The following is a 26066-nucleotide window of genomic DNA, read 5'->3' on the forward strand; positions in this document are numbered from 1 at the left end:
TTTTTTTTTTTTTTTTTTTTTTGCTATTCCACTAGTAACCATTTTTCAATGTTCTCTGTTCTTTCCTGGTAGTTGTTTCAATCCCCTGATTTATATTTCTTGTAATGTTTATTAACATATTTTCTTGTAAATACAACCCATTTACAAGAAAGAACCACATCAAAAAGTGGGCAAATGATATGAACGGACACTTCTCAAAAGAAGAGATCTATGCAGCCAACAGACACAACAAAAAATGCTCATCATCACTCGCCATTAGAGAAATGTAAATCAAAACCACAATGAGATACTATCTCACACCAGTTAGAATGGCTATCATTAAAAAGTCAGGAAACAACAGATGCTGGAGAGGATGTGGAGAAATAGGAACACTTTTATACTGTTGGTGGGACTGTAAACTAGTTCAACCATTGTGGAAGCCCTGTCTCTTATACACATCTAGATGTGTATAAGAGACAGCATATACACCATGGAATACTATGCAGCCATAAAAAAGGATGAGTTCATGTCCTTTGTAGGGACATGGGTGCAGCTGGAAACCATCATTCTCAGCAAACTATCGCAAGGACAAAAAAGCAAACACTGCATGTTCTCACTCATAAGTGGGAACTGACCAATGAGAACACTTGGTCACAGGAAGGGAACATGACATACCAGGGCCTGTTGAGGAGTCGGGGGAGGGGGAAGGGATAGCATTAGAAGATATACCTAATGCAAATGACGAGTTAATGGGTGCAGCACACCAACATGGCACATGTATACATACGTAACAAACCTGCATGTTATACACATATACCCTAGAATATAAAGTATAAAAAAAAGTGAAAAAATATAGTCCGCTCTCATAATCAAATAAAAGAAACATATTTTCTACTGTTTCTCAGACTTTTTACACTCTTCAAATGTTTCCAGCTTTTAAGAAAACAAACTCTCAAAATCAATGCAGTTTTTAATTAAGCAAATGAAGGCTTACACAGTTCTTACTAATGTCACTATCTTCAAGTTCAAAACATATGATTTTTTCGTGGTTCTAATTTTATTTTAAAAAATTTAAAGTACATTCAATAGCACAGATGCATTTAATTCTTCTGAAAGTCACTGTCAGTGTCAGCATTAGTAAATAACAGGCAAGCTTTCATGTGATTACTTTCATGTGCTTATTTATTGAATGTATGGATTATTTGAAAATTCTGCCACACAAATTTTATGTATGTTCTAGTGTGTGTGTATATGTGTAGGTATGTATGTATGTGTGTGTATGTGTGTGTATATATATCTAGGCTAAACCTTGGGAAACATGAAAGAGGAGAGATTAGTACATTTAATGAAAAAAGAGAAAAGAAAAATGATAGAAATAAATGTAACTTTCTCTTTCTCTTTTATAGCCCTAGGAAAAGATAAAGATTACACGGATGAATCAGAACACGCTACTTATGACCGGTCTCGTCTCATTAATGACTTTGTTATCAAAGATAAATCTGAATTCAAGACAAAATTATCTAAGGTAATGAGAACTAAACTTTATCAATAAGTCATTTTTAGAGCATAATTTTTAAAACCTTTCAATATGCGTCTACATGTTTGGTTTTTGCTGGAGACTATACAAGAATATACATGTTAATATGTACCATTAAGAACTCAGAAGTTATATAGAGATATTAATTCATATTTATCATATTGATTCATATTTCTCAAACAATATTTAAAACACTTAATCTGAAATGTAAAATTATTCATTAGTAGTCTCTTTAGGGCTTTACTTCTTCATCTTTCTTAGCATGACTTAATGAGAACATGGATTTTAGTATCACATCAACCAAGATTTAAGTTCCATTTCCACTACCCAGTTGTAATAACTTGATAAGACTAATTAAACTCTCTGAGAATTGTTTTCTCATCTTGGAATGTGCTCCTGGTTGTCTGCTTGACAAGATTATTTGAAGACAAAATGAGATAACCATGTAAGTGTCTGGCGCATAGCAAAAGATTGAGAATATCTTATTAAAATTATAGTTCACCAATACAAAAATGAGGTAGAGTTCAATTTTAAAAGCTGTTAGTTCCAACAATCCTGCCATTCCTCAAACAAAATGCTTTCATGGACTCTTCAAAACATGGGAGTGTTCCCATCAGATACCAAAGACAAAATGGAATGCTGCTTCTTTTCATCATTGTAAATGTAACTGATCCATATATCCCTTTTGATGATTTTCACGACAAATCCTGGCTCAGGATAAGCTTTTTTTATTTTTATTTTTTTTTCATTTTTTGTATTGATGAAAAAGGAAATGCCTTTGTAAAAAAGATAGTTGGACATTAAGTGCAGTTTCACACAAGGAATGACTTAGGTTTCAATTTTCACTGCATGGCTAATAATCACAAGAAATACAATTTTATCTGTGATATTTGATTTTGTGTTTCTTGGATTACTTTTGCAAATATCTTTATTAGACACCCACCAATGTGTTAGTAAATAAATATGGCAGAGACTAAATATTACTATCGTAAGTGAGACCAAACTAATACATAGATGCAGGGATAATTGTGCCAAATTTCTTTATTCTTGTTCGTTTGGTTGAATTAAATTGGGTCACTATTATGGGCCAATAATTAAGTTATCTTTGCACATCAGGCATTTATCTTTCCATGGTTACTAAATCTGCCTCCCTGTGTCTGTCTGATCAATACAATGTATGTTTAGAGTCTCTACTATCTGTGAAGCACTGTTCCAAATGAACTGAGAGGAGGAGTTATAAGATAAATTAAGATGTTGTTTCTTAATGTGCTTATAGCACTGACTGGAAGACAAACACAATATACTCAAATAATTAGAAAATGAACTAAGATTAAATAAAGTTTGTATTATCTGCTTTTCTAGAATTACCACATGCCATCAATGATATCCACCATTTTATATCTTCTCAACAGTAGCAATTTCCCAAGTTCCACTTTGACTAGACTTGAACTTTAGAATATCAAAGTTTTAAAAAAGTTGGACCTGCATGCATATTATGGTTGTAACATTAATGATAAGAGAATGGTGTTTGACTATGGTAACAGACCACAATACGTCAATCCAAGATATCCTATTCTAATGCCCTACTGAATCTACCTGATTACATATCCTTCTCCTATTATACTTCCACTTGAACTGTAGAAGAACATGAGACACCGGACTGACTTGTTCTAGCTTCTATTAAAATGTGTCCACTTTTATCAATTTTATAGTTTCGAGTACAGCACAAATTCCATTTGAGCAATAACCAAAAGTTTTAAATGCCATTTAGGTAGTCTACTTGCAAAGTTTATCTACAAGTGAAGAGCAAAATTACCTACTTAGACAATTTTCTTTGTGTACGTTTGACAATGGAAACCTCAAAAAAGCAATAACCTAATTTTTACTGTTTGGGTGTCTGTATACCCTGTATGCTTTATAAATTTGTTGGCCTTTCTCTCTTATACCCCACCATTAAAGTGTGTGTGTGTGTGTGTGTGTGTGTGTGTGTGTGTGTGTGTGTATATGGATGAAAGCATATACATTTTAGGTTAGATCTTACGACACTGACAATCTTTATTCACTTGTATCCTACAAAATGGAAACTTCCTGTGGTTCAAATGAACCTATTTAGATAGAATATAGGTAGATAGAATATAGATAGATAGACAATTATATGGCTGAAGATGTGTGCCTTATAGCATCATTCACATGTGAAAATTGTAGTTGTGATAATCTGCACTGTGCATACTATGCAATGTAACTAATATTTATTTCTACAGAAAAGTTACTCATTTGCAAAGGTATCATTTTAGAGATGACAAAGCAAATTTATGAAGAGTCAACAGAAAGGGGGCACAAACTTGAAGGGGGGAAGTAACTCCTAATACAAACTGCATAGTGAGTAATGACAAGTATTAAATTACAGAAAACAAAGCTTTCTAACAAGTTTGCCATCAGCTATACACTAAAATAGGAAATAACCCCAAGTCCTGCAAGGTGATGTCTTATATTGAATTTATGAGGAAGCACTGTTGAGTTGTGAAATGTAAAAACAAAGAAAGAAATACAGGAAAACATCTGACTAATTTACTAGGAGTTGTGTAAATAGACTCTATATGTGTTTAAACATTTGGTTTATCAATCATTGTGCAAACATTTTCTTTTTTTCTTTTTTTATTGAGACGGAGTCTCCCTCTGTCGCCTAGGCTGAAGTGCAGTGTCGCCTGGGCTGGAGTGCAGTGGCGCAATCCCGGCTCGCTGTAAGCTCCGCCTCTTGGGTTCACGCCATTCTCCTGCCTCAGCCTCCCGAGTAGCTGGGACTACAGGCGCCTACCACCACGCCCGGCTAATTTTTTTGTATTTTTTTGTATTTTTTTTTATTTTGGAAGAGACGAGGTTTCACCGTGTTAGCCAGGATGGTCTCAATCTCCTGACCTCATGACACACCTGCCTTGGCCTCCCAAAGTGCTGGGATTACAGGGGTGAGCCACCGCGCCCGGCCTGTGCAAACATTTTCTGAGTTGAGTTGGGGTAGTGAATTTTAATTTTTGTCAGGTACATATATGCACTGCTTGTAATAATTTTGTATGCTAATATATTTATGAGTAACTACAGTTTGCTTCAGAATTAGTCTTCAGAACAATGCATTGTATCTTGAGAATATCTTGCTTCAAATCATAAGTTTTTAGCATGCTATTCACACTGAAATTATTCAACATTTTACAGATCAAAAGCATCTATAATTTTGGTATCTACTATGATGAAGGGACGTTGATAAATTAATAAGATATTTTAGTTATTGTGAAATTACAATGCACAGAGCTTGGTATGGTACTTTAGGACCAATATGGCAAACAGTAAATAGTTTTTGCTATCCAAGTACTGACTGAGATGCAGTTTAGGAATTCCCACATGCATATCAATTGGGAAACCTACGAGATTCTAGAAATTAGAGGCAGCACTAAACATGGTTTAAATCTGTATTTAGCTAGCCTCAAGCTTTATAATAGAAGTCATATTTAAATATTTCAGAGGCATTGTGGTAGATATAAAATTGGCCACAATCTTTTCTTTCCTATATCCACTCTGTTTTCAATGAGATTTTGCAGCTCTTCCCATCAAGAGACAGAGTCTATTGAACAGGTCTTGGTCCTCGTGTTTGTCAGTAGACTGTTGCAGGAGTGACATTATGCCAGCACAGAGCCTTGAACTCAAAAGATCTTCAACTCCCATTCTTTCTCTTAGGATTCTCCCTTTACCATGTGAGTAAATCAGAGCTAGTCTTGAGGAGGATAAGAGACCACAGGGACCAGAGGCTAATAAGCACAATTGCCCCAAATGAGGCAAATAGAGATAGGAGAGAATCCAGCAGCAAAGGCCAGGAAAATCAGACCTATGAAAAATCTCAACTGAGACCAGAAGAGCTACCCCACTGAGCCCAGCCTGTGCACAGAATCATGAGCCAAAGAGTTGTTTGGGGATGGTTTGTTTCTCTGCAAGAGATAATGGAAACAACCATAAATGTTAAAGGATGACACATTGGCTAATACCAGTGATTGTTAATATGAAGTTAATTCTTCCTCAATGTCTAGGAAGATTTGCAAAATTGTCCCAGAGTTTGACACAGCATATTCATAGTGTGCATTTAATTCTGTAGAGCCCAAGTGTATTTTATTTTATTTTTTTTATTATACTTTATGTTCTAGGGTACATGTGCACAACATGCAGGTTTGTTACATATGTATACATGTGCCATGTTGGTGTGCTGCACCCATTAACTCGTCATTTTAAATAGCATAACTGAAATCACATGGTATTTAAGCAACCTATCTACAACTTTCTAAAATTGTTTCTTAAAAAAATATTTACAAAAGTGCCTTCCTTGTGAAAACATTAAATCAGGGTAAAATTCCAAGATTACTATTAATCAAAATGTGTTTATAGTTAACAGCAGTCACAAACATACAATGTTTTAAACATGTTTAATTTTTCTGAGTACAGAGTAAGTGTATATATTCATGAGGTATATGGGATATATTGATACAAGCATACAAAATGTAATAATTACATTGGGTTAAATGAGGTATCCATCACCTCAAGCATTTATCCTTTGTGTTACAAGCAATCCAATTATACTCTTTAAAATGTACAAGTAAGTCAGTATTGACTATAGTCACCCTATTGTGCTATCAGATACTAGATCTTATTCCTTCTTTTGAAATATTTTTTGTGCCAATTAATCATCCCCTCTCCCCTTGCCCTACATTTCGTAGCCCCTGGTAATCATCATTCTACTCTCTATCTCTATGCGTTCAACTGTTTTAATTTTCAGCTCTCACAAATAAGTGAGAACATGAAAAGTTTGTCTTTCTGTGCCTGACTGATTTCCCTTAGCATAATGACCTCCAGTTCCATCCACGGTGTTGCAAATGACAGGGTCTCATTCTTTTATGGCTGAATAGTACTCCATTGTGTATATGTTCTCCACTTTTTAAAAATCCATTCATTTGTTGATGGACACTTGGGTTGCTTCCAAGTCTTGGCTGTTGTGAATACTGTTGCAATAAATATGGGAGTGCAGATATTTCTTTTATAAAACTTTTCTCTAAGACCAGTTTACTTTCTGTCTTACCTCTTGACAAAAGGCTTTTTCATCCATGTGTAGCTAAGCAATTTAAGGAAGCATTTTGTAATGAAAGGAAAGGAACATTCCCAAAAATCCATAGACTGAAGGACCTGGCCTGACTGCAAGCAAAGTTCTAGAGCAAATGAGGGCGATTGTTTTTAAGATGGTTTGGGTAAATATCACTTTTTCTTGTTTCATGAATATGGAGAACACTGGGAATAACATATGAAGATAATGAGGTCCTACCACCAAACTATATGATCCTCAAAACTAGAATCCCTCTCTCCACCAAGGAGTCACATCCTACATACCAGCTGAGGCCTCAAGATGTGGTCGATTTACAGGGATTATCTATGGTTAATCTAGGTTAGCAGGAATAAGCCTATGGTAAAGAATCCATGGCGTCTGTAGTGGGCATTAGTGAAGCTCAGCTGCATAGCTCTTTTGGTCTCAGCTGGGATATTTCATGGGTCCACCGCTGTCACAACGCCCAGATTAACTACAGATATTGCCATTAATGAGTCTGGGAATATTAATCTATTTTTCAGTTACAGTGACTTCACCTTTGAAAAAGGATATTGGGTATCAAATCAAACAGGAAGAAGGTTATGGACAAGGAAAATCTGGACATGAATATTTTAACAGTTCATTAATATTAGATCACAAGGCTATTCACTTTGTGTCAACTGGCATTGGCAGATGGTGCTCATCTTTATCTCAATGGGTATTAGAAGTAATTTTCTCTAGGGCTGGAGACACTGGTCATATGTTGGAGAAGGTGAGAAGGAGATGGCTTTTGTAGTCTTCTACAGCATACCTTTTATGTGGATGTCAGGAACTATTTCATTTGCCTAAATGGCTCTTTGCCTCCAAATTGTGTATAGGACTTAGTATTCTGAATGTGCTACTTCCTATTTTTGTCCAGATATTGTGAGATGGTGATGACAAACTACAAGATGAATGACTAACTTGGCTCTATATGGCTGCTTTAATGGACAAGATTATGCATGAAATACTAAGAGAATAAATTTTACTTCTTTTTGGGATAGTCAGTTTCTAAAGAAAATATTAATATTTATTTAACTTTAGTACCTGAAGTAACCTTTTATTTATATTATTAAGTGGTATCCTAAATATTTAATTTTCATGTAAAACATGGGTCACACAGAAAATCACCTTGGCTTATTAATCTTTTTGTCCATGTTTTAAAATTTATCTTCTTACCTAACATTAAGAAGTCTCCTTTTGATCAGCCCAGAGGAAGCTTGTCCTGTTTTCAGAGTCTTTGTATTCTCTGAAATACTGAAAAGGCATTATCCTCCCTGCAACCCTAAAAGGAATCTCCCTTCCTTGTGCCATTTAAGTACTTAGTTTGACCCTCAGAAACCTTTCTTAGTAAATGGTGAAGACTTGTTCTACATTAGCTGATCGCTAGTGTAAATTTTCCAAAAGATTTAGTACAAGAGTTTTCAGAGTTGCTTCAAATTTTCTGTAGACTCCTTAAACCTGTGTGTGTGCATGTGTGTGTGTGTGCACACGCATGTGAGGGAGTGGTGTATATGTTATGATAAAGGTAGCATTTCACATCAGGAAATAAATGTTAATTATTCAAAAACATGCAAATGTTCTCACAACAACTAGTCAATTATTTGGAAAGAGTTAAAATATTCTTAGATGACATCTCACATCTTATAACAAATGAATTACTGAAGAGCTGAAGAAGTATACTCAAACTGAATATATTGAAAACAAAGCAAAACAAAAATAAACATTTTTTCTAACGACAGAATAGAACAATTGCTTCTTTAAATGGCCTTTTAAAATCAATGATAAAATTAAGCATGGATAGACTTACTATTTAGATACTAAATATATCAGTGTCAAAATTCTGATAACATTAAGAAGAGACAAGCTTAAGATATGGTGATCAGCTCACATGCTGGAAAATATATACATGCCAGAAGAATGGCTAATATTCTTAATTCACACAGATATCATAATGTAATTTATAAATATAAGAATGAAATAAATTGAAAAGCAATTTAATTTTAACATATATAATGATCAGCTGTACTATTAATTACAGAAATACAAATGTAAGCAATGTTTTTTGAACCAAATTAGAAAATGTTTATATCAGTATTAGGTTTTGTTGTACTTTTAAACTATAAGCTATCATTTTTATTCCTTGCTGGTCAGTATGTATATTGAGCCAAATTTTCTGGAAAACAATTTCACAAGGAAGGTTCAGTACCTACAAGTAATTTTGCCTGTTGACTAGTTCTAGGAATTTATGCAGAGAATGCAATTAGAAGTTAGCCAAGTTTCTGGGTGTAGTAGCTCATGCCTATAATCCCAGCACTTTGAGAGGCTGGGGAGGGCAGATAAGTAATCTGGAGTGTGAGCCCAGGAGTTTGAGAACAGGCTGAGATACACAGTGAAACCCTGTTTCTACAGAAAAAATACAAAAATGAGCCGGGTATGGTGGCACGTACCTGTAGTCCCAACTACTCGGGAGGCTGAGGCACGAGGATCACTTGAGCCTGAGAGGTGGAGGCTACAGTGAGCCATGGTCACACAACTACACTCCAACCTGAGAGAGAGAGAGGGAGACCCTTTCAAAAAAACAGGAAAAAAAAAAAAAAGCAAGAAGTTAGCCCAAATAATTCTGTTTAAGAATGTTTCTCACATTGTAATTTGTGGTGGGGGAGGAGCACTTCCAGAGTCAAGTGTAAATGATAACATTTAAAATAGTAATTCGTAATGCCCTCAGACAAGGCAGTACTATGTTGAAAATCTCTAAACTATTTAAGGATAATAGGACATGATCACAGTGTATTATTATATAATAAAGTGGTTTTAAAAATCAATATGTGCAGTATAATGCCAATTATATAAAAATATCTAGCTGGTTTTCATGGGGAAAATACTTCGAATGATATACAAGAGATGTTTATAGTTTTATCACTGGGTGGTAAAATTCAAAGGACATAATACTTAAGTATTCATAGATTTAAGCCATAAATATTATAATATCATTACCTTTTTACAATCTCATACAGCTGGTAAATTACTGAGCCAGGATTTAAAATAAGATAAGTCTTTTTTTCCAAACAGTTTTTCCATTTTGTTACACTGGCATGACCGTAGCAATTCAGGACTTCACCTTTTTTAGCCCAATAACCATAGTAAGTAGCATTTCAGTTTCTTTGCCCTAATATGCACTGATCACTTATGCACCAGAAACTGTGGTAAGCACTTTATATACATTATCTAATTTAAATCTCACAATAATTCAATGACAGTAGGTAGTAATACTCTCATTTTTACAAACAAGAAAATAAGGAGTTAACAGAAACGTTTCTTGCCCCAGTCTCTAAGCTAGGCGGAACCAGAGCCGCATTGTGGCATGTCTCTTTAACTCTAGACTCGGCGTTTCTGTCTCCAGTTCAATCTCTGAGGTATACCCTCAGAGATATTTATCTCTTTCCAAAACCCTGAAACATTACTCTGAAGTAAGGCAGCTCTAAATTGTAATAATTGTGTGGCTAACTCACAACGTCCTATAACTAGATTGACCTGTTTGCAATTTATTCTTGTATCTACAAACCCCTAAGTAAAAATAGTAATGTGTTACAAATATAATATCACTAAACCTCAGCAAAAGTAGTCAAATAATAGAAAGTTTCCATTCCTTGGGATCAAATAATAAGTAGATAAATATTTTCAACTGAATCTATTACAGTATGGGAACTCCCCTTACCAATCAAAATACAAAATAAGCAGCACCACCACCACCACCACCACCACAAAACGAAACATAAAACTCTCCCCAAAAGCTCCTATAGCTGCCAACAGTTCTGTGCAGAACTGAAATATGTCTACAGCAGAGGGCTAGGAAATCATGACATGAGATGATTTACCTGAGAGAATACAGTTAGGTGAGAGATGGATTTGTTGGGGTAGATGCCTTTAGTTCCCTGAAAGACTATGAGGGAAAAAAAATGTGCCTGTTTAGGAAGTCGTATTTCATATGCAATACAAAGAAACAAAAAAGATGTCAAAGATGTTTTCTCTTCCCTGACACTAATGTCTCAGTAATCAAACACATAGAGGTTTCTCAAATCACCAATGTATTTGTTCTTCCCATGAGTACTTAAGAATTCATTTTGGGAGACACATCTCCTAAATCTCCCTGGAGGATGTTAGCTCTAAAATGAGAGTTGCAATAACTTCTCTGCAAAAAAGTATACATAGTTTGATGGGATGTGAAAGTAAATTCAATAATTAATGTATGGGCATACCAGTTAAATGGTGCAGATAATGGTTCTACTTGATATTTGAACATTCAATCAATGACCGGCTCAAATCAAACAGTTCTCTAGCTGTTCAGACATGAAAGCAGCCAGAGAAGACAGATCAGAAACCGTGTTACTTGAGCATACCGAAAGTCCAATCTACCTCCTTAATCTGTCACCTCCAAGCCCTCCAGGCTGTGAACACTGAACTGGAAGTTTCAATATTAATAATAATAATGTTAAATGATTATAACAGCTAACATTTATTAGGGATCTTAACAGGGATTTTAATAACTTCTACTTTTCTATCATCACAACAACTCTAAAAGGTAAGGTCTATTTTTACCCCCATTTCATAGGTGAAGAAATGAAGGGTTAGATGGCTACGTAACTTTTCTGTTATCACACAGCTGGTGAGGAGGAGGCAGGAATTATACACAGGGACCACACTGTCAAGCACTGTGCTACACTGCACATAATGGAGGTGCGTGCAAGGGACTATAGAAGCCACGAGAAAAGTGAATTGGGTAGTTAGCGGTCATGTTCACATTACTGGAAAATTATGTTTATTAGAGAGCATGAATATTGTGTTTTTTGTCAATGTTTTATACTTAATATAATAAAATTGGGGCTCCTGTGCTTAGTTATATCCTGATAAATTTTAAAACACTTGTCTCTAGCTTGCAGCTTGTAGCCCTTCATCTCCCTCTGTCATCTTTCTCCATATATTTTGGCACATAGCCTTCTTAACCTCACCAAAGAATCAATCAAAATATGAATATTTTGAGCAATTATCACTGTAGAGAAGAAAATACCTACAGAATAAAGCACTGTTGTGTTTACTGAATAATTTCTGACACTTCTGTTTTAAAAAACTAATTATTATTGTTTTGTTGTGGTGGTTGACTTCTTGCATGATGCAAACCAGGATTCCAGATGAGGGTTTCAGTCATGGAAACCCATTTGATTTCATTAATCCCTTCCTGCCATAGACAATTTAAACCTACGTATTAGAGTAATATACCATTTGTTCTTTAACTATTTCTAACGTTGTGTGAAGTTATTTTTTTCTATTTCTTGAGCCTGCTGGAAAATCAATTTTAAAGCATGCTTATTAACTCAAGACCATATACATTAAGTGGTTACTTCTTAGGTTCAGTGTCTTGTCAGTCCCAGTTCCAAGCTGCCCTACAGAGGCTTTTTTAACAGAAATAAATGTAACCCTGTGTTGCATTTCTTATGTGGATATTAACTAAATGGGGACAAAAGCATTCAATTTTATTTGCTTGTTTACTTTTAGGTGTCAGTTAATTCCTGTGCTCTCAGATTACAATCATATCATTATGTGTGGCTCAGAGACAATATAATGCAATGTGAAGTTTAACACATGCAGGATTTTTCAGAAACCACAAATCTTTCAATTGTACCTTTCTCCAGTGAACAAGAAAATGAGGCAATTTCCTTTAAAAGCAGAAAAAGAATTATAGGAATTCCTGGTGAACTCCACTCCAGTATCAAAAAAGTGTTACCTAGATCACTATTAAAAAAGTTAGTTGTATTTTCCAGACCACTATTATCAAACTGAAACACACCTCCCATCTTTCATGTTAATCTGCCCAGCTCATTCAAATGGCACATACAATAGATTATTAATAATTGACAGTAAAATCATAAAAATGTCGCTGACATTATATTACTAAATGTCACTTAGGTGACTCATGCATAGACGTTAACCAATGACACACGAAGGCAGCCCCCTATTCCACCCTATAACCAACTCCTAAAATGCAATTAATAAAAAAAATACAGATATTCTTATAAAGAGATGAGTTATCTTTAAAAAATGATTATTCAAACTAAGGCATTTAAAGAGTAGGCTAAAAACCCTCCAGTCAAATGCTTTGTGTAGCACTCAGTATGTAACATTCTAGCTAATGGAAAAAGCAGGCGGTGAAAGGGAGAACTTTCAGTTGTCACACTGAAGAGTGCTTTAAAGAAGATTGTCATTTGAGACTCTGTTGTCAGCAATGAGGGATTCCAAATGCAGCTGAACTCAGAATTCTGACTGTGGTATGTTTAAAAGCGCATCAATCTAGGAATTCTATACTATTTTTATATTTTCTTAAACATATGTAGAGAAACCAATTGAGAGAAATTAATATTGATTTCAGAATTGGAAATGAATGTATCTGTTATTTCAAAATACTAGATATATATTTCAAAGTAAAAAAAGTATGATCTAAATGTGTTATTTTTAAAATGTCTGTGTTTATCTTGCATGTAAACCAAATATCACCTCTCTGAAGTTTTGTCTTTTTAAATGTATTTATTGATTTCATTGAAATAGTTATTCACAGCATCTACTCTAAAATGGTTTTTATTCAAAAACATAAAACATATTTACCTTTAGAATATTTTCGGTTTTTCTTAATTTTATACAAGATTTTTAACTGATTTTCATGAAAATAGAAAGTCTGAGGAAAACATCTGAATTTAAAGGAGCATATCTCATAGCGTCAAATGTTAAAATAAATAAATCACATCAGGTATGAAATTCACTGTGATGTAAAATGTTTTCAACCTGCTGTCTTTATTTTCTCACAGTTTTAAAGGTAATAAGAAACTTAATTTTGACTCAGTTCATGTTTTGATTTGTTTAAAATGTCAGATGCTTCCATCTGGAGAATTTCCATTTTTACATCTATGTTAAAGATAAGATCATATAGCATAGATAATCACTGATATGGAAGTAAGTGTTCTTTTCTTTACGAAAAATAAGTACTTAAATGATTTCTTATATAATATTAAAAATATAAAAATCAGTGATGAGAAAAGATCTATTCAAATGTACTCTCTGCAAATTACTTCCACTAATGGAATATTTTAAAGTTCACATATATATAATATTTAAAAAATGTTTATTGTATTGAGAACCCAATAGAAAACCATAGTCTATGCTTCATCACAGACTGTTCCTTTGAGAAAGACTTGGATTTGTGTCTTCATTAGATAAACTAGAGAACCTATGATTTTAAATAAAAAATAAAAGTAAAAATTAGTGGAAAGAGAATAATATAAGATAATCTAAGAAACAGCACTTAGTATAATACCACTTCATAATGGAAATTCAATCAATATTTTCTTTCCTTCTTAGTTTTTGTATTTTTTAAGTTTTATATTTACATTTCCTTCATGATTTTTATTCTTCCCGTGGATATATGTCTTATCATATGGTGTTCAGCATCACACTTTATCCAGTTAACTGAGGTCAGATATCTCAGGTGTTTTGGATCTAATCTGAGTCCAATTTGAGTAAAATTAATCTAGCTTTTTTTGTAACTCTATGATACTGCATTGCTCAGTGAACCAGATTTCATAAGACACTTCAAAGGAAACTATTGCTTCCCCCTTAATAACATGAAAGCAATATAGGCAAAATTAATCACAGAGAAATATTGTCTGATAAATTATCTGGACCAATTCATTGTTTGAACCATTTTCAGAGAAATGCAAAATGCATTTTTCCATACTTTTACCTAATTTTAGCTAAATTAATACATACTCAGCTATTAGTATAAAAGTAGCTTCATATTTGAAAACTTTTCAAAAGTATGTGCTGCATAATTATACTTAATATTCATAAGAAATATGTATGTCTCACTATCATAAAAGCAAATTTATAAGCAGAATTATCACTAATTGTTAAATTAAAAAATAAAATTATCCTTGGACTTCTCTTTCAGCAAAATGAGAGATTAAATTCAGTGATATTTAAGGTTCAAATCTCACATTCTAAGGAATTCTGGCTACATCATCTTTAAAGAAAATATGTGTGTTGCCTTCCTAAACAGATACCTTACAGCAGTGGTTGCACAAAAAAAGTAGATAACTGGACTCCACCCCCCAGAGCTTCTGATAACAGTAGCTCCAGTTGAGGCCTCAGAATTTGCATTTTTAAGTTTCCAGGTGATTCTGATGCTATTGGTGCAGATAGCACATTTGAGAACCATTGTCTTAATTATCCCCTTAATATCTTCAGTGTACTCTATTTTGAGAATTCACCATGTGCCAGACTCTATACTAATCTGGGTATGCATTATTGAATAAAACAGGCAAAATCCCTAAGTGTGCAAAGCTTGTAGTCTACTGGAGGAATAAGAAAATAAGCCTACATGTAATTATCTATTTAAAGTTGTCATAAGTGGGTGCAGGGTAGAAGAAGGGGGGTTACTTGAGTGATCAGGAAAGCAGCTTATTAAGAGCAAGAAATGAGAGATGAGAAGTCAACAGAGGGAAAAGTGGAAGAACGTGGCATTCAAGGCAGAAGAGTGACCTATGTGAGGGCCCTGGCATGCAGAGTATCCAGATGTGTTTGAGAAGCGATGTGCTTATGTGGCAGAAACACCGAAACTAAGCACAAGGATGGCCAAGAGGAGAGGTGAGAGAGAGGTGAGCAGACACAATGCTGCAGGGGCCTATGATGAGGAGTTTGAATTTGATTCTAAGTTTAAAGGTTTTTGGACAGATCTCTGTTTTTGTAAGATCACTCTGCCCTTTTGGGCGGGGAAACAATGTAGGAGGTGGGGACGACACTAGAGTAATGCAACTCAATAAAGGCGAAGGTGGCTGGCCAAGACTGATTAAAGGTAAGGTGAATCCATCAGACAGTTTCCCACATCAGAATGGGGAAACCACTTAGATATCTAACTACAAACGTGGAAGTTAGAGAAATCACATTGGAATTGATTACTTAATGACAGGGACACAAGTCAAGAAAGTCAAAAAAGCAGCCTAGAAAGCTAAGTTATAAGTGTGTGTGTGTGTGTGTGTGTGTGTGTGTGTGTATGAGAGAGACTTTTAATACTACTGGGGATATAGATGATTTTTAAATTTTGTTTTGTTTCCTGCAATAAAAAATACATATTCTAACATTTCCAAATTCAAATATTGCATTGTGTAAAACTGGCTTTACTCAGTCACAAGTTGAATTATCATTTGATTCATTTGCATATTTGTGTGTGTGTGTGCACAGATGCGTGCATGCCAGGTACCATACAAGAATCAGTGGATATGAAATGAGTATGACGTGCTTCCCATTGTCAAAAAGTTTGCAGTTTACTGGGGACAGTAAAAATAGGAGCTTCAGAAGAATGGTCCTCAAATTTTAGAATGCATAAGAATTATGCTTTATATCATTTGACAGGACTTCCAGATACCAGTGACTCCTCTAGTACTCCAGCAGGTGTTGAATATACTCATCCTTTTCCATGCCCAGATGTATTTGTATATGGAGTTTCCTCGACCTGGGAAGGCTGACCACCCTTCTCCATTCATGTTTTTAGGATTTAAATCACATATCACTACTGAATGAAGGTTTTTTCTCTTTCTCAAGACAGTTACTTCATCTTTGCTCTCATAGCACTTGCACCTCCGCCCCCTCGTAGCACAAATCACACAAATTGCAATTATATGTCCTCCTATCTGTCTCCTTAACTAAATTACTCTCTTTTCATGGAGGGGGACAATGAATTATTTTTTCTCTGTAATTACCTCTGCACTGTGCATAGAGGCTGACTCATAACAGGAACTCAGGATAAACTTGTCAAATAAGTGAACTACTGAAAGAGAATATTAGGGAAACATTGGAATACGTGGAATAGAGTTATTAGTGTGGCCTTCAAGAGTACAAGCACAATTCATGGAAGGGAAGGAAATCAATCTTGTCTTTAAAAATGGGCAAAACTTTTTGAGTTATTTTACTTATAAGGATTTGTAGTAATAAGACAATTGAGAGATTAACAGAGATATATGAACAGGGATACTCACTGCATCATTATGAATCACAGCAAAGAATAATTTGGCAAAACAAGCCAAAATATCATTCAACTGGAGGTAAATAACGGCAGAATCATAAAACTGAATATTGTTTAGGTATTTGAAAGTGCAGTGAAACAAGGCCAATCTGCACCACTAATTCTCAAGTGTGCCGTCACACAACAAGAATAAATAGGGGAATATAAAATTGTATTTCCCACCCCAGGGAAACACTATATTAAGAATAACGAGATCTGGTTCTGGGATTCCCTGGCCCAGCAGATCCATTCTATATGCTCTGCAGACCACCAAGCCTCAGAATCTCTTTTCTGAAAAGTCAGAAAAAGTTGGGAGAGCCCCAGTACCCCATACCCTTGATCACAAGTCTATTCTTTGCATTAAAACAAGATGAAAACAACCAATCACTCTAACCTAGAATAGCCTTTGTTTTCTGGCCCACATTAGGTAAAAGAGATAAGAGACTTAATATATTGATGTAGAGATATATGGTGGATTTTTCCTGTTTTATGCAAGTATCACTTTCTTTGTTGGCCCTGTTTCCCTACTTTAAGCTAGCCAACAGAATTATCCCTCCTGTTGGATAGAATGATAGATGCAGTAATGTACAAGTTTCCCAAGCTGAATTCCACTCTGAGATGTTCTCCTAGTAGAACTTACATAGGAAAAGATATTCCCCTCTCAGCCACAGGAAGAAAATTATTTTTAGTAGTATTACAGCGAAATATGCAGGAAGTCATCAGGCTCGGGTTTTTTCTTCACCCAAAACCTTTATGGAAGCAAAACAAAACTTAACTTGGAGACAATTTTGTCTGTCTTGAAAAAAAAAAATCTAGCCTCAATCACAACCAGGCAACTAGCTGATTGGTTATAGAACTAGGGGTCTCTCCTCACACCACACATAAATGAGGCAAATGACTAGGTGTAGTCATCAGGTAATTACTTTGCTTCTGTCTTCAGGCTATAAAAGCTCACTACTTGTACTGCTGGAGCAGAGCTCTCTGAATTTCTTCCAGTTTTACATGTTGCCCAATTCATGAACTGTTCTTTGCTTAAATAAAGTATGCCAAGTTTATTTTGTCTAAAAGTTTTTTAAGTGTAGGAAAGAATGAGAGAGAAAAGCAAAAACAAGCAACAGAATTAAGAGATGGAGATACAGAAGAAATATAATACTAGAGTAAGAATCCTGACAGGTCCATTTGGATTGTGAGAACCAGCTGTTATTAAAGCTATACTAGCTCTGGCCTTTTCAGAGGTAGAGAGCTGAATAATTTTGGCTACATGGACTTAAACAATTTTTTGTTAGGAGAGGCTATGATTGTCTGGTTCAAATTAGATTTGTCATTTAGAACTGAAAGAGTCCCAATTAATATAACTACAATTGAATAAGAATAGATTTTATAACACTATGTACAGAATTCAATGTGTGTAATAGTCTGTTCTCACGCTGCTAATAAAGACATATCCGAAACTGGGCAATTTATAAAGGAAAGAGGTTTAATGGACTCACAGTTCCACATGGCTGGGGAAGCCCTCATAATCATGGCAGAAGGCAAATGAGGAGTAAAGTCATATCTTACATGGTGGCAGGCAGAGAGCTTGTGCAGGGGAACTCCCATTTATAAAACCATCAGGTCTCATGAGACTTATTCAATACCACGAGAACAGCATGGAGGAAACGACCCCCATGATTCAATTATCTCCACCTGGCCCTGCCCTTGACACCTGGGGATTATTACAATTCACGATGAGATTCAGGTGGGGACACAGCCAAACCATATCAGTGTCTATAATATATATTGCAAGTTATATCTCATCTGTAATATATATGCACTCACAAATACAGTTAAATCTGCATTTTTGAAAGGGAGGGTATAAGAGAAAGAGAACTCTAAACTTGTAATAGCAAATTATCCCTTAACTGTTATCTTTAGCAGTGCTTCCACTTTCTCCTTATTTTGTATCAATCGTGCAACATTAGGAAAATAAAAGCACTGCAGGGAAAGATTAAGAGGGAGTTGAAAATGTAATTGCTAGGGGCAGAGGCAAAGGTTTGGACAACTGGAGCAACAGCGTGAGCAAAGATACAGAGTTCGGACTAGATTGTGCATGTGCAGGGGCCAAAGCAAGAGGCATACCTGGCTACAACACTGCGTGGGAGAAATAGGCTGTAGAAGGAGTACAAGTCTGAGGACAATAGGGATTTATATAACAATCTCATGCAGAAACTTCTAATGCCTCATACCCATAAGCACAAACTTTCATGATATTCTTCAAACTTACAAAACACTTTCCACGGTGAGCTGGGTTAAAGAGTCAGCCGACTGAGCCTCTGCTGGCGGTGCCATAACATCATTAAAACAAGTTAAAAGCACATCACCAGTTCACTGGGCTTCCATGTGTAATTCTTTAGAGAAAATGACAAACCTTTCAGTTTATAAGTGCCTGTTTGATTCTTAAGAGCAAATACACCAGTTTTTTTTTTGTTTGTTTCTTTATGAAACAACATGTTAGGCTGTGGTCTTTTATGTATTTCATAGTAGTAGTAAGTTAAAAATAAAAATGAAAAATGTAAAGGAATTCCAAAATTAATTCAGCAGGCCGGGCATTCATGCCTGTAATCCCAGCACTTTGGGAGGCTGAGGTGTGTGGACCGCTTCAGGTAAGGAGTTTGAGAACAGCCTGCCCAACATGGTGAAACCTTGTCTCTACTAAAAATATAAAAATTAGCTGGGCGTGGTAGCTCGCACCTGTAGACCCAGCTACTTGGGAGGCTGAGGCAGGAGAATTGCTTGAACCCAGGAGGTGGAGGTTGCGGTGAGCTGAGTTCGCTCCACTGCACTCCAGCCTGCGCAACAGAGTGAGACCTTGTCTCAAAAACAATATAAATAAATAAATAAAAATAATTGAGCAAATAAGTTGCTGTCTTTTAGAACTTAGCCCCTGGAGTTAGAACACATGAATTTGAATCCTGGCCCTGCCACTTGCATGCTATGTGGCAATGGAAAATTGTTTAAATTTTCAGTGCCTCTGATTCTCTGTTTATAAAATGAGGGTGGTTACAGAAAATAATACACACCTCAGTGGGTATTTGTGAGGAATCAATGAATGAATATACACTGAAAAACTTAGAAAAGTGCCAGCACATAGTAATTGCACCATAAAGAAAATGTATTCATCTTATTACAGATGAAAAAAAATAAGGAATTGAGATGTTAAGTGACTGTTCCAAGAACATACTACATAGTGAATGGCAAAGCTAGCTTCTACCCACACCACAGGCTGATTTTGTGTGAAAAGGGAAGGATGAGCTATGGAAAGGAGAGATGATAAAAAGGATACAGGTGGTTAGAAATTCACGGAGGAGGAGAAGGAGGGAGGGGGAGAGAGAGAGAGGAGAGAGATCTGGGAGAATAAATTTGTCTAATACACTGTGTGATATACAATCTTAAAATCTATGCTCATTTTTCTTTATAGTAGAGGTGGAAAATTCTACTACATTCACTAATTTCCACAGGTGGGATTTTTGGGAGTGAAATTACAAAGATGATGAAGGGAAGTTCATATATGCTATATGTTGTATGTTTATAACCTATAACAAAAAGACCTAAACTGTTGAATACTATAAAGGTAGTTTCTCCTTGCACAGGTAAATAAATGGTGAAATGTGTTTCAAGGAGCTTGATCATGTCTAGGATGGACCCTATTGATAAAATTTATCTTCAAGTATTGCATGGAGATGGAAGGTGAAGAATGAAATAAAGCACCTGATAAAATGGACTAAATGAAAGAGAAAGCAAAGGGAACGAATGTCCATAAACAAATTAGGGATCATTTGTTGTTTTGGGAAATTTCTAAAAGTCAAGGAAAACCTAAGCAATATATAAAGAATATTGACCTCCCCCATGATCTATTTCATATGTGCTCAATTCTGTTGTAGGGTGTTTCTTTTTTCCTTTCTTTTTTTTTCTTTGTTTTTGGAGACTATGTCTCACTCTGTCACCTATGCTGGAGTGCCATGGTGAAATCATGGCTCACTGCAGCCTCAAACTCCTCGGCTCACGCATTCCACTCACCTCAGCTTCCCAAGTAGCTGGGAGCACAGGCACATGCTACCATGCCTAGCTCATTTTTTTTTTTTTTTTTATCTTCTTTTATAGACAGAGTCTCACTATGTTGCCCAGTCTGGTCCCAACCTCCTGGGTTCAAGTGATCCTCCCACTGCAGCCATCCAAAGTGCTGGGGTCACAGGTGTGAGTCGCTCTTCCCAGCCTTTAGTGTTTTTTGAATCATGTGGAATATTATGGAGATTAGGTTTGTGATTTGGGACTGATTTTGTTGAATACTTACAAATCTAGCCTTTCAATTTTTCCATTTTGCAGGAATTTGAATACAGATATATATACATATGTGTGTGTGTGTGTGTGTGTGTGTGTATATATATATCTCTGTAAAAAGTCCTACTTAGAAATTATCTGACTTAAGATGTTTTCATATCTGTGTAAGGGAAATTCATAATATATATATAATTGAGTTTTATTTGTATTTATTTCATTATATTGTTTAAAAGTATATTTAACATTATCTTTGTTTATTTGTATAAATTTAAGGGGTACAAGAGCAGTTTTGCTACGTGGATATATTCCTAGTGGTGAGGTCTGGGCTATTAGTGTATCCATCACCTGAATGGTATAAATTGTACTCATTAAGTAGTTTCTCATTTCTCAATCCCCTCCTAACCTTCTGAGTCTCCAATATTATTCCATACTGTATGCTCATGTGTACGAGTTATTTAGCTTGCACGTATATGAACAGGAGATATTTGACTTTCTCTGCCTGAGTTGTTTCCCTTAAGAGAACGGCCTCCAGTTCCATCCATGCTTGGTGCAAAAGACATGATTTCACTCCTTTTTATGGCTGAATATCACATTTTCTTATTTTCAGTCATCCATTGATGGACACTTAAGTTGATTTCCTGTCTTTGCTATTGTGAACAGGGCTGCAATAAACATACTAGTGCAGGTATTTTTTGATATAATCATTTCTTTTCCTTAGGATATATACCTAGTAATGAGAATGCTGGATCAAATGGTAGTTCTTAGTTCTTTAAGAAATCTCCACACTGTTTTCCATAAAGGTAGTATTAATTTACATTCCCACCAAGAGCCTATCAGTGTTCCCTTTTCTCTGTTATTTTTGGACATCTAAATATTAGTCATTATGACTTTTGTAAGATGACATCTTTTTATGGTTTTAATTTGCATTTTTCTGATAATACGGTTTGGATTTGTGTTCCCACCCAAATCTCATGTTGAAATGTAATCTCCAGTTTTGGAGGAGGGGTCTGGTAGGATATGATTGGATCACGGGGTCACTTTCCCCTTGCTGTTCTCATGATAATGAGTTCTCATGAGATCTGGTTGCAAAAATGTGTGTGGCACTTTCCCCTTTAATCTCTTCCTCCTGCTCTGGCCATGTAAGACATGCTTCCTTCCTCTGTGCCTTCTACCATGATTGTAAGTTTTCTGAGTTCCCCCTGATCCTGGCCATGTTTCCTATACAGCCTGCAGAACCGTGAGCCAATTAAACCTCTGTTTTTTATAAATTACCTAGTCTTAGATAGTTCTTTATAGCAATGCAAGAATGAACTAACACAGAAAATTGGTTCTGGGATGTGGGGCATTGCTATAAATATACCTGAAAATGGGAAAGCAACTTTGGGGTTAATGGGCAGAGGCTGGAAGAGTGTGGAGGGCTCAGAAGAGGACAGAAAGATGAGGCAGTTTGGAACTTCCTACATATTTGCTAAGTTGTTGTGACCAAAATCCTTATACTGATATCATCAATGAAGTCTAGGCTGAAGAGGTCTCAGATGGAAATGAGGAACTTATTGGGAACTTGAGTAAATGTCACTTTTGTGATGCATTGGCAGAGTCTGGAGTCATTATGTCCCTACTCTAGAGATCTGGAACTTTGAAGTTGAGAGTGATGATTTATGGTATCTGATAAAAGAAATTTTTAAGTAGCAAAACATTCAAGATGTTGCCTGGCTCCTTCTAGCAGGCTATCCTTATACTCATGAGCAAAGAAATCCCATGGAACTGGAACATGGATTTAAAAGGGAAGCAGAGCATAAAAGTTTGGAAAATTTGCCACCTGACTGTGGTAGAAATGAAAAACCCATTTTCTTGGGGGGAATTCAAGCTGGCTTCAGAAATTTGCATTAGTAAAGAGGAACCCAGTGTTATGGCCAAGACAACGGGGAAAATGCCCTGTACAACCTCAGGACACTGCTCCCTGCATCCCAGCCACGACAGCTTCCGCAGTGCCTAAAAGGCCCCAGATGTCTCAGGCCACTGCTCCAGCAAGTACAAGCCATAAGCTTTAGCAGCTTCCATGTGGTGTTAAGCCTGCAGGTTCACAGAGGGCAAGAGTTGAGGCTTAGGAGCCTCCACCTAGATTTCACAGGATGTATGGAAATGCCTGGATGTCCAGCCAGAAGTCTGCTGCAGGGGTAGAGCTTTCTACTAAGGCACTGTGGAGGAGGAAATGTGCGGTTGGAGCCCCCACACAGAGTCCCCACTGGAGAACTGCCTAGTGGAGCTGCGAGAAGTGACTGTCCCATAGACCCCAAAATGTTAAATCCACTGGTAGCTTGCACCATATACTTGGAAAAGCTGCAGACACTCAATACTTGCCCAGGAAAGCAGTCAAGAGGTTTGTATCCTGCAGAGCCACTGGTGCACAGATGCTCAAGGTCTTGGGAGCAGTGATGAAAGTCAGGCCCTTTCATTAGTGTGGCCAACATGTGACATGGAGTCAAAGGAGATTATTTTGGATATGTATGATTTAATAACTGCCCTCCTGGGTTTTGGGCTTGTGTGGGGCCCGCAGCCCCTTTGTTTTGGCAAATTTCTCCCTTTTGGAATGAGTGTGTTTACCTAATGCCTGTATCCCCATTTTATATTGGAATCAACTGGCTTGTTTTGATTTTACAGGCTCATAGGTGGAAGGAACTTGCTTTGTCTCAGATGAAACTCTGGACTGCAGACTTTTGAGTTAATGCTGAAATTAGTTAAGACTTTGGGGGACTCTTGAGAAAGGACAGTTGTACTTTGAAATGTGAGAAGGACATGAGACTTGGTAGGGGCTAGGGGCAAAATGATATGGTTTGGGTGTGTGTCCCTGCCCAAATATGTTGAATCGTAATTTCCAGTGTTGGAGGACAGACCTGGTGGAATGTGAATGGATCATGGGGCAGACTTCTCCCTTGCTGTTTTCATGTGAATGAGTAAGTTCACAGAAGATCTGGTTGTAAAAAAAAAGTGGGGGGCACCTTCCTATTTGCTCTTTTCTTCCTGCTGTGGCCATGTAAGTCATGACTCCTTCGTCTTCACCATTCTCCATGACTGTTAAGATTCCTGAGGCCTCCCCAGCCACGCTTCCTGTACAGCCTGCAGAATTGTGAGCCTATTAAACCTCATTTCTTTATAAAGTACCCAGTCTCAAGTAGTTCTTTATAGCAATGCGAGAACAAAAAAATATATCTGATGATTAGGGATGTTCAGCATTTCTTCATATGCTTGGTTGAGCATTTCTTCATATGCTTTGTATGACTTCTTTTGAAAAATTCCCATTCATGTCCTTTGTCCACTTTTCAAATCAACTCAAGATGGAACCAAGACTTAAATGAGACCTGAAACAATGAATTTACTAGAAAAAAAAACCTAGGGAAAAATCTTCTTGACATTGGGGTAGGCAAAGAATTGATTGACTAAGACTTCAAAAGAACAAGCAACAAAAGCAAAAATAATCAAATGAGACAAACTGAAAAGTTTCTGACAGCAAAAGAATCAACAGAGTGAACAAACAACCTGCACTATGGGAGAAAATATTTGTAAACTATGCATCCAACAGGACTGATACCCAGAATTTAAAAGGAACTCAAACAACTCAAAAAAAAGTAACGTTGCCTTTGTAAAAGAAATGTGTATGTCAATAAAGCAAATATTCCTTAGGAAATTTATTTATTTTTAAAAAATCACAACCAGGCGCGATGGCGCATGCCTGTAATCCCAGCACTTTGGGAGGCTAAGGCAGGTGATCACGAGGTCAGGAGTTCAAGACCAGCCTGGTCAATATGGTGAAACCCTGTCTCTACTAAAAATACAAAAATTAGCTGGATGTGATGGCATGCACCTATAGTTCCAGCTACTCGGGAGGCTGAGGCAGAAGAATCGCTTGAACCTGGGAGGCAGAGGTTGCAGTGAGCCAAGGTCATGCCACTGTACTCCAGCCTGAGTGACAGAGTGAGACTCTGTCTCAAAAAAAAAAAAAAAAAGCTAAAAATACACATTTTTTGTATTCTAAAAATATACATTTTTTATATTGGCTATAGTCATGTTTGTGTTTTATTTGTGACGTGACTACATTGGAAAGCAGTATTTTCAGAAACTGTAAGTGCTCTTCGGAGTGATCAAAACATTTATATGTTTGTAGGTGCAAGTTTTTATTTTAGTTCTTCTTAGATAAGCAATTCTTCCTTTGATAACAAGAAGCTATACAAGATACTGTCTTCAAGGAATTTCTTACTCTGACATGAGATCTTAGTCCAGCAGAAACTACTGGCATCTAAAACACTAAATTGGTATGTTTTCATTAATGAATGAAAAAGCCATCTTAAAGAAATAAAATAAAATAAACCCTGGGGCAGGGAAAAACATTAGAGAAACTACCACTCTTATGGACCCTGAACATTTGAATCTGTCATCTTCATTTGATAGAGTCTTAAAGTGGTACTGGGTCAAAGCAGGCTGTTAGGAATGGAGAATTTTAGTGGAAAAAGGTAGCATTAACCAAACACTTGTTGAGTACTATTTTTAAGAATCACCTCTAATGCTGTGTGCTCGCAGTCACCATTACTTAATGCAGTTGCCACTGCCCCTCAGACAGTAACCTTATTTGCAAGGAGTCTTTGGTGACTTACAAGTGGTTGGCTTCCAAAGTCTCCGAGAAATCAGTCACAACAGTCTTTTAACCCAAACACCATTTTATATGGTTTGGCTGTGTCTTCACCCAAATCCCGACTTGAATTGTGTCTTCCAGAATTCCCATGTGTTGTGGGAGGGACCCAGGGGGAAGTAATTAAATCATGGAGGCCAGTCTTTCCCGGACTATTCTCATGATAGTGAATAAGTCCCAAGCAGTCTGATGGGCTTATCAGGGGTTTCCGGTTTTGCTGCTTCCTCATTTTTCTCTTGCTGCTGCCATGTAAGAAGTGACTTTTCCCTCCCACCATAATTCTGAGGCCTCC

General features: G+C 36.4%; 1 protein-coding gene across 3 annotated transcripts in view; it reads left to right on the forward strand.

Moving 5' to 3' along the window:
- The window catches only part of ANO3 (anoctamin 3), a 479469-nt gene that overhangs the window by 262877 nt on the left and 190526 nt on the right, over nucleotides 1-26066 (forward strand). For 2 of the 3 annotated variants that reach the window (XM_011964701.1, XM_011964700.1), the window contains one exon: nucleotides 1386-1504. In XM_011964701.1, coding sequence (XP_011820091.1) covers nucleotides 1386-1504 — 119 coding nt within the window. Of the gene's footprint in view, nucleotides 1-1385; nucleotides 1505-12762; nucleotides 12992-26066 lie in introns of those variants that run through there. The other variant, XM_011964702.1, reaches the window with a different exon arrangement.

This window comes from Mandrillus leucophaeus, unplaced genomic scaffold (genome assembly GCF_000951045.1).
Source record: "Mandrillus leucophaeus isolate KB7577 unplaced genomic scaffold, Mleu.le_1.0 Scaffold700, whole genome shotgun sequence".
NCBI lineage: Eukaryota > Metazoa > Chordata > Mammalia > Primates > Cercopithecidae > Mandrillus > Mandrillus leucophaeus.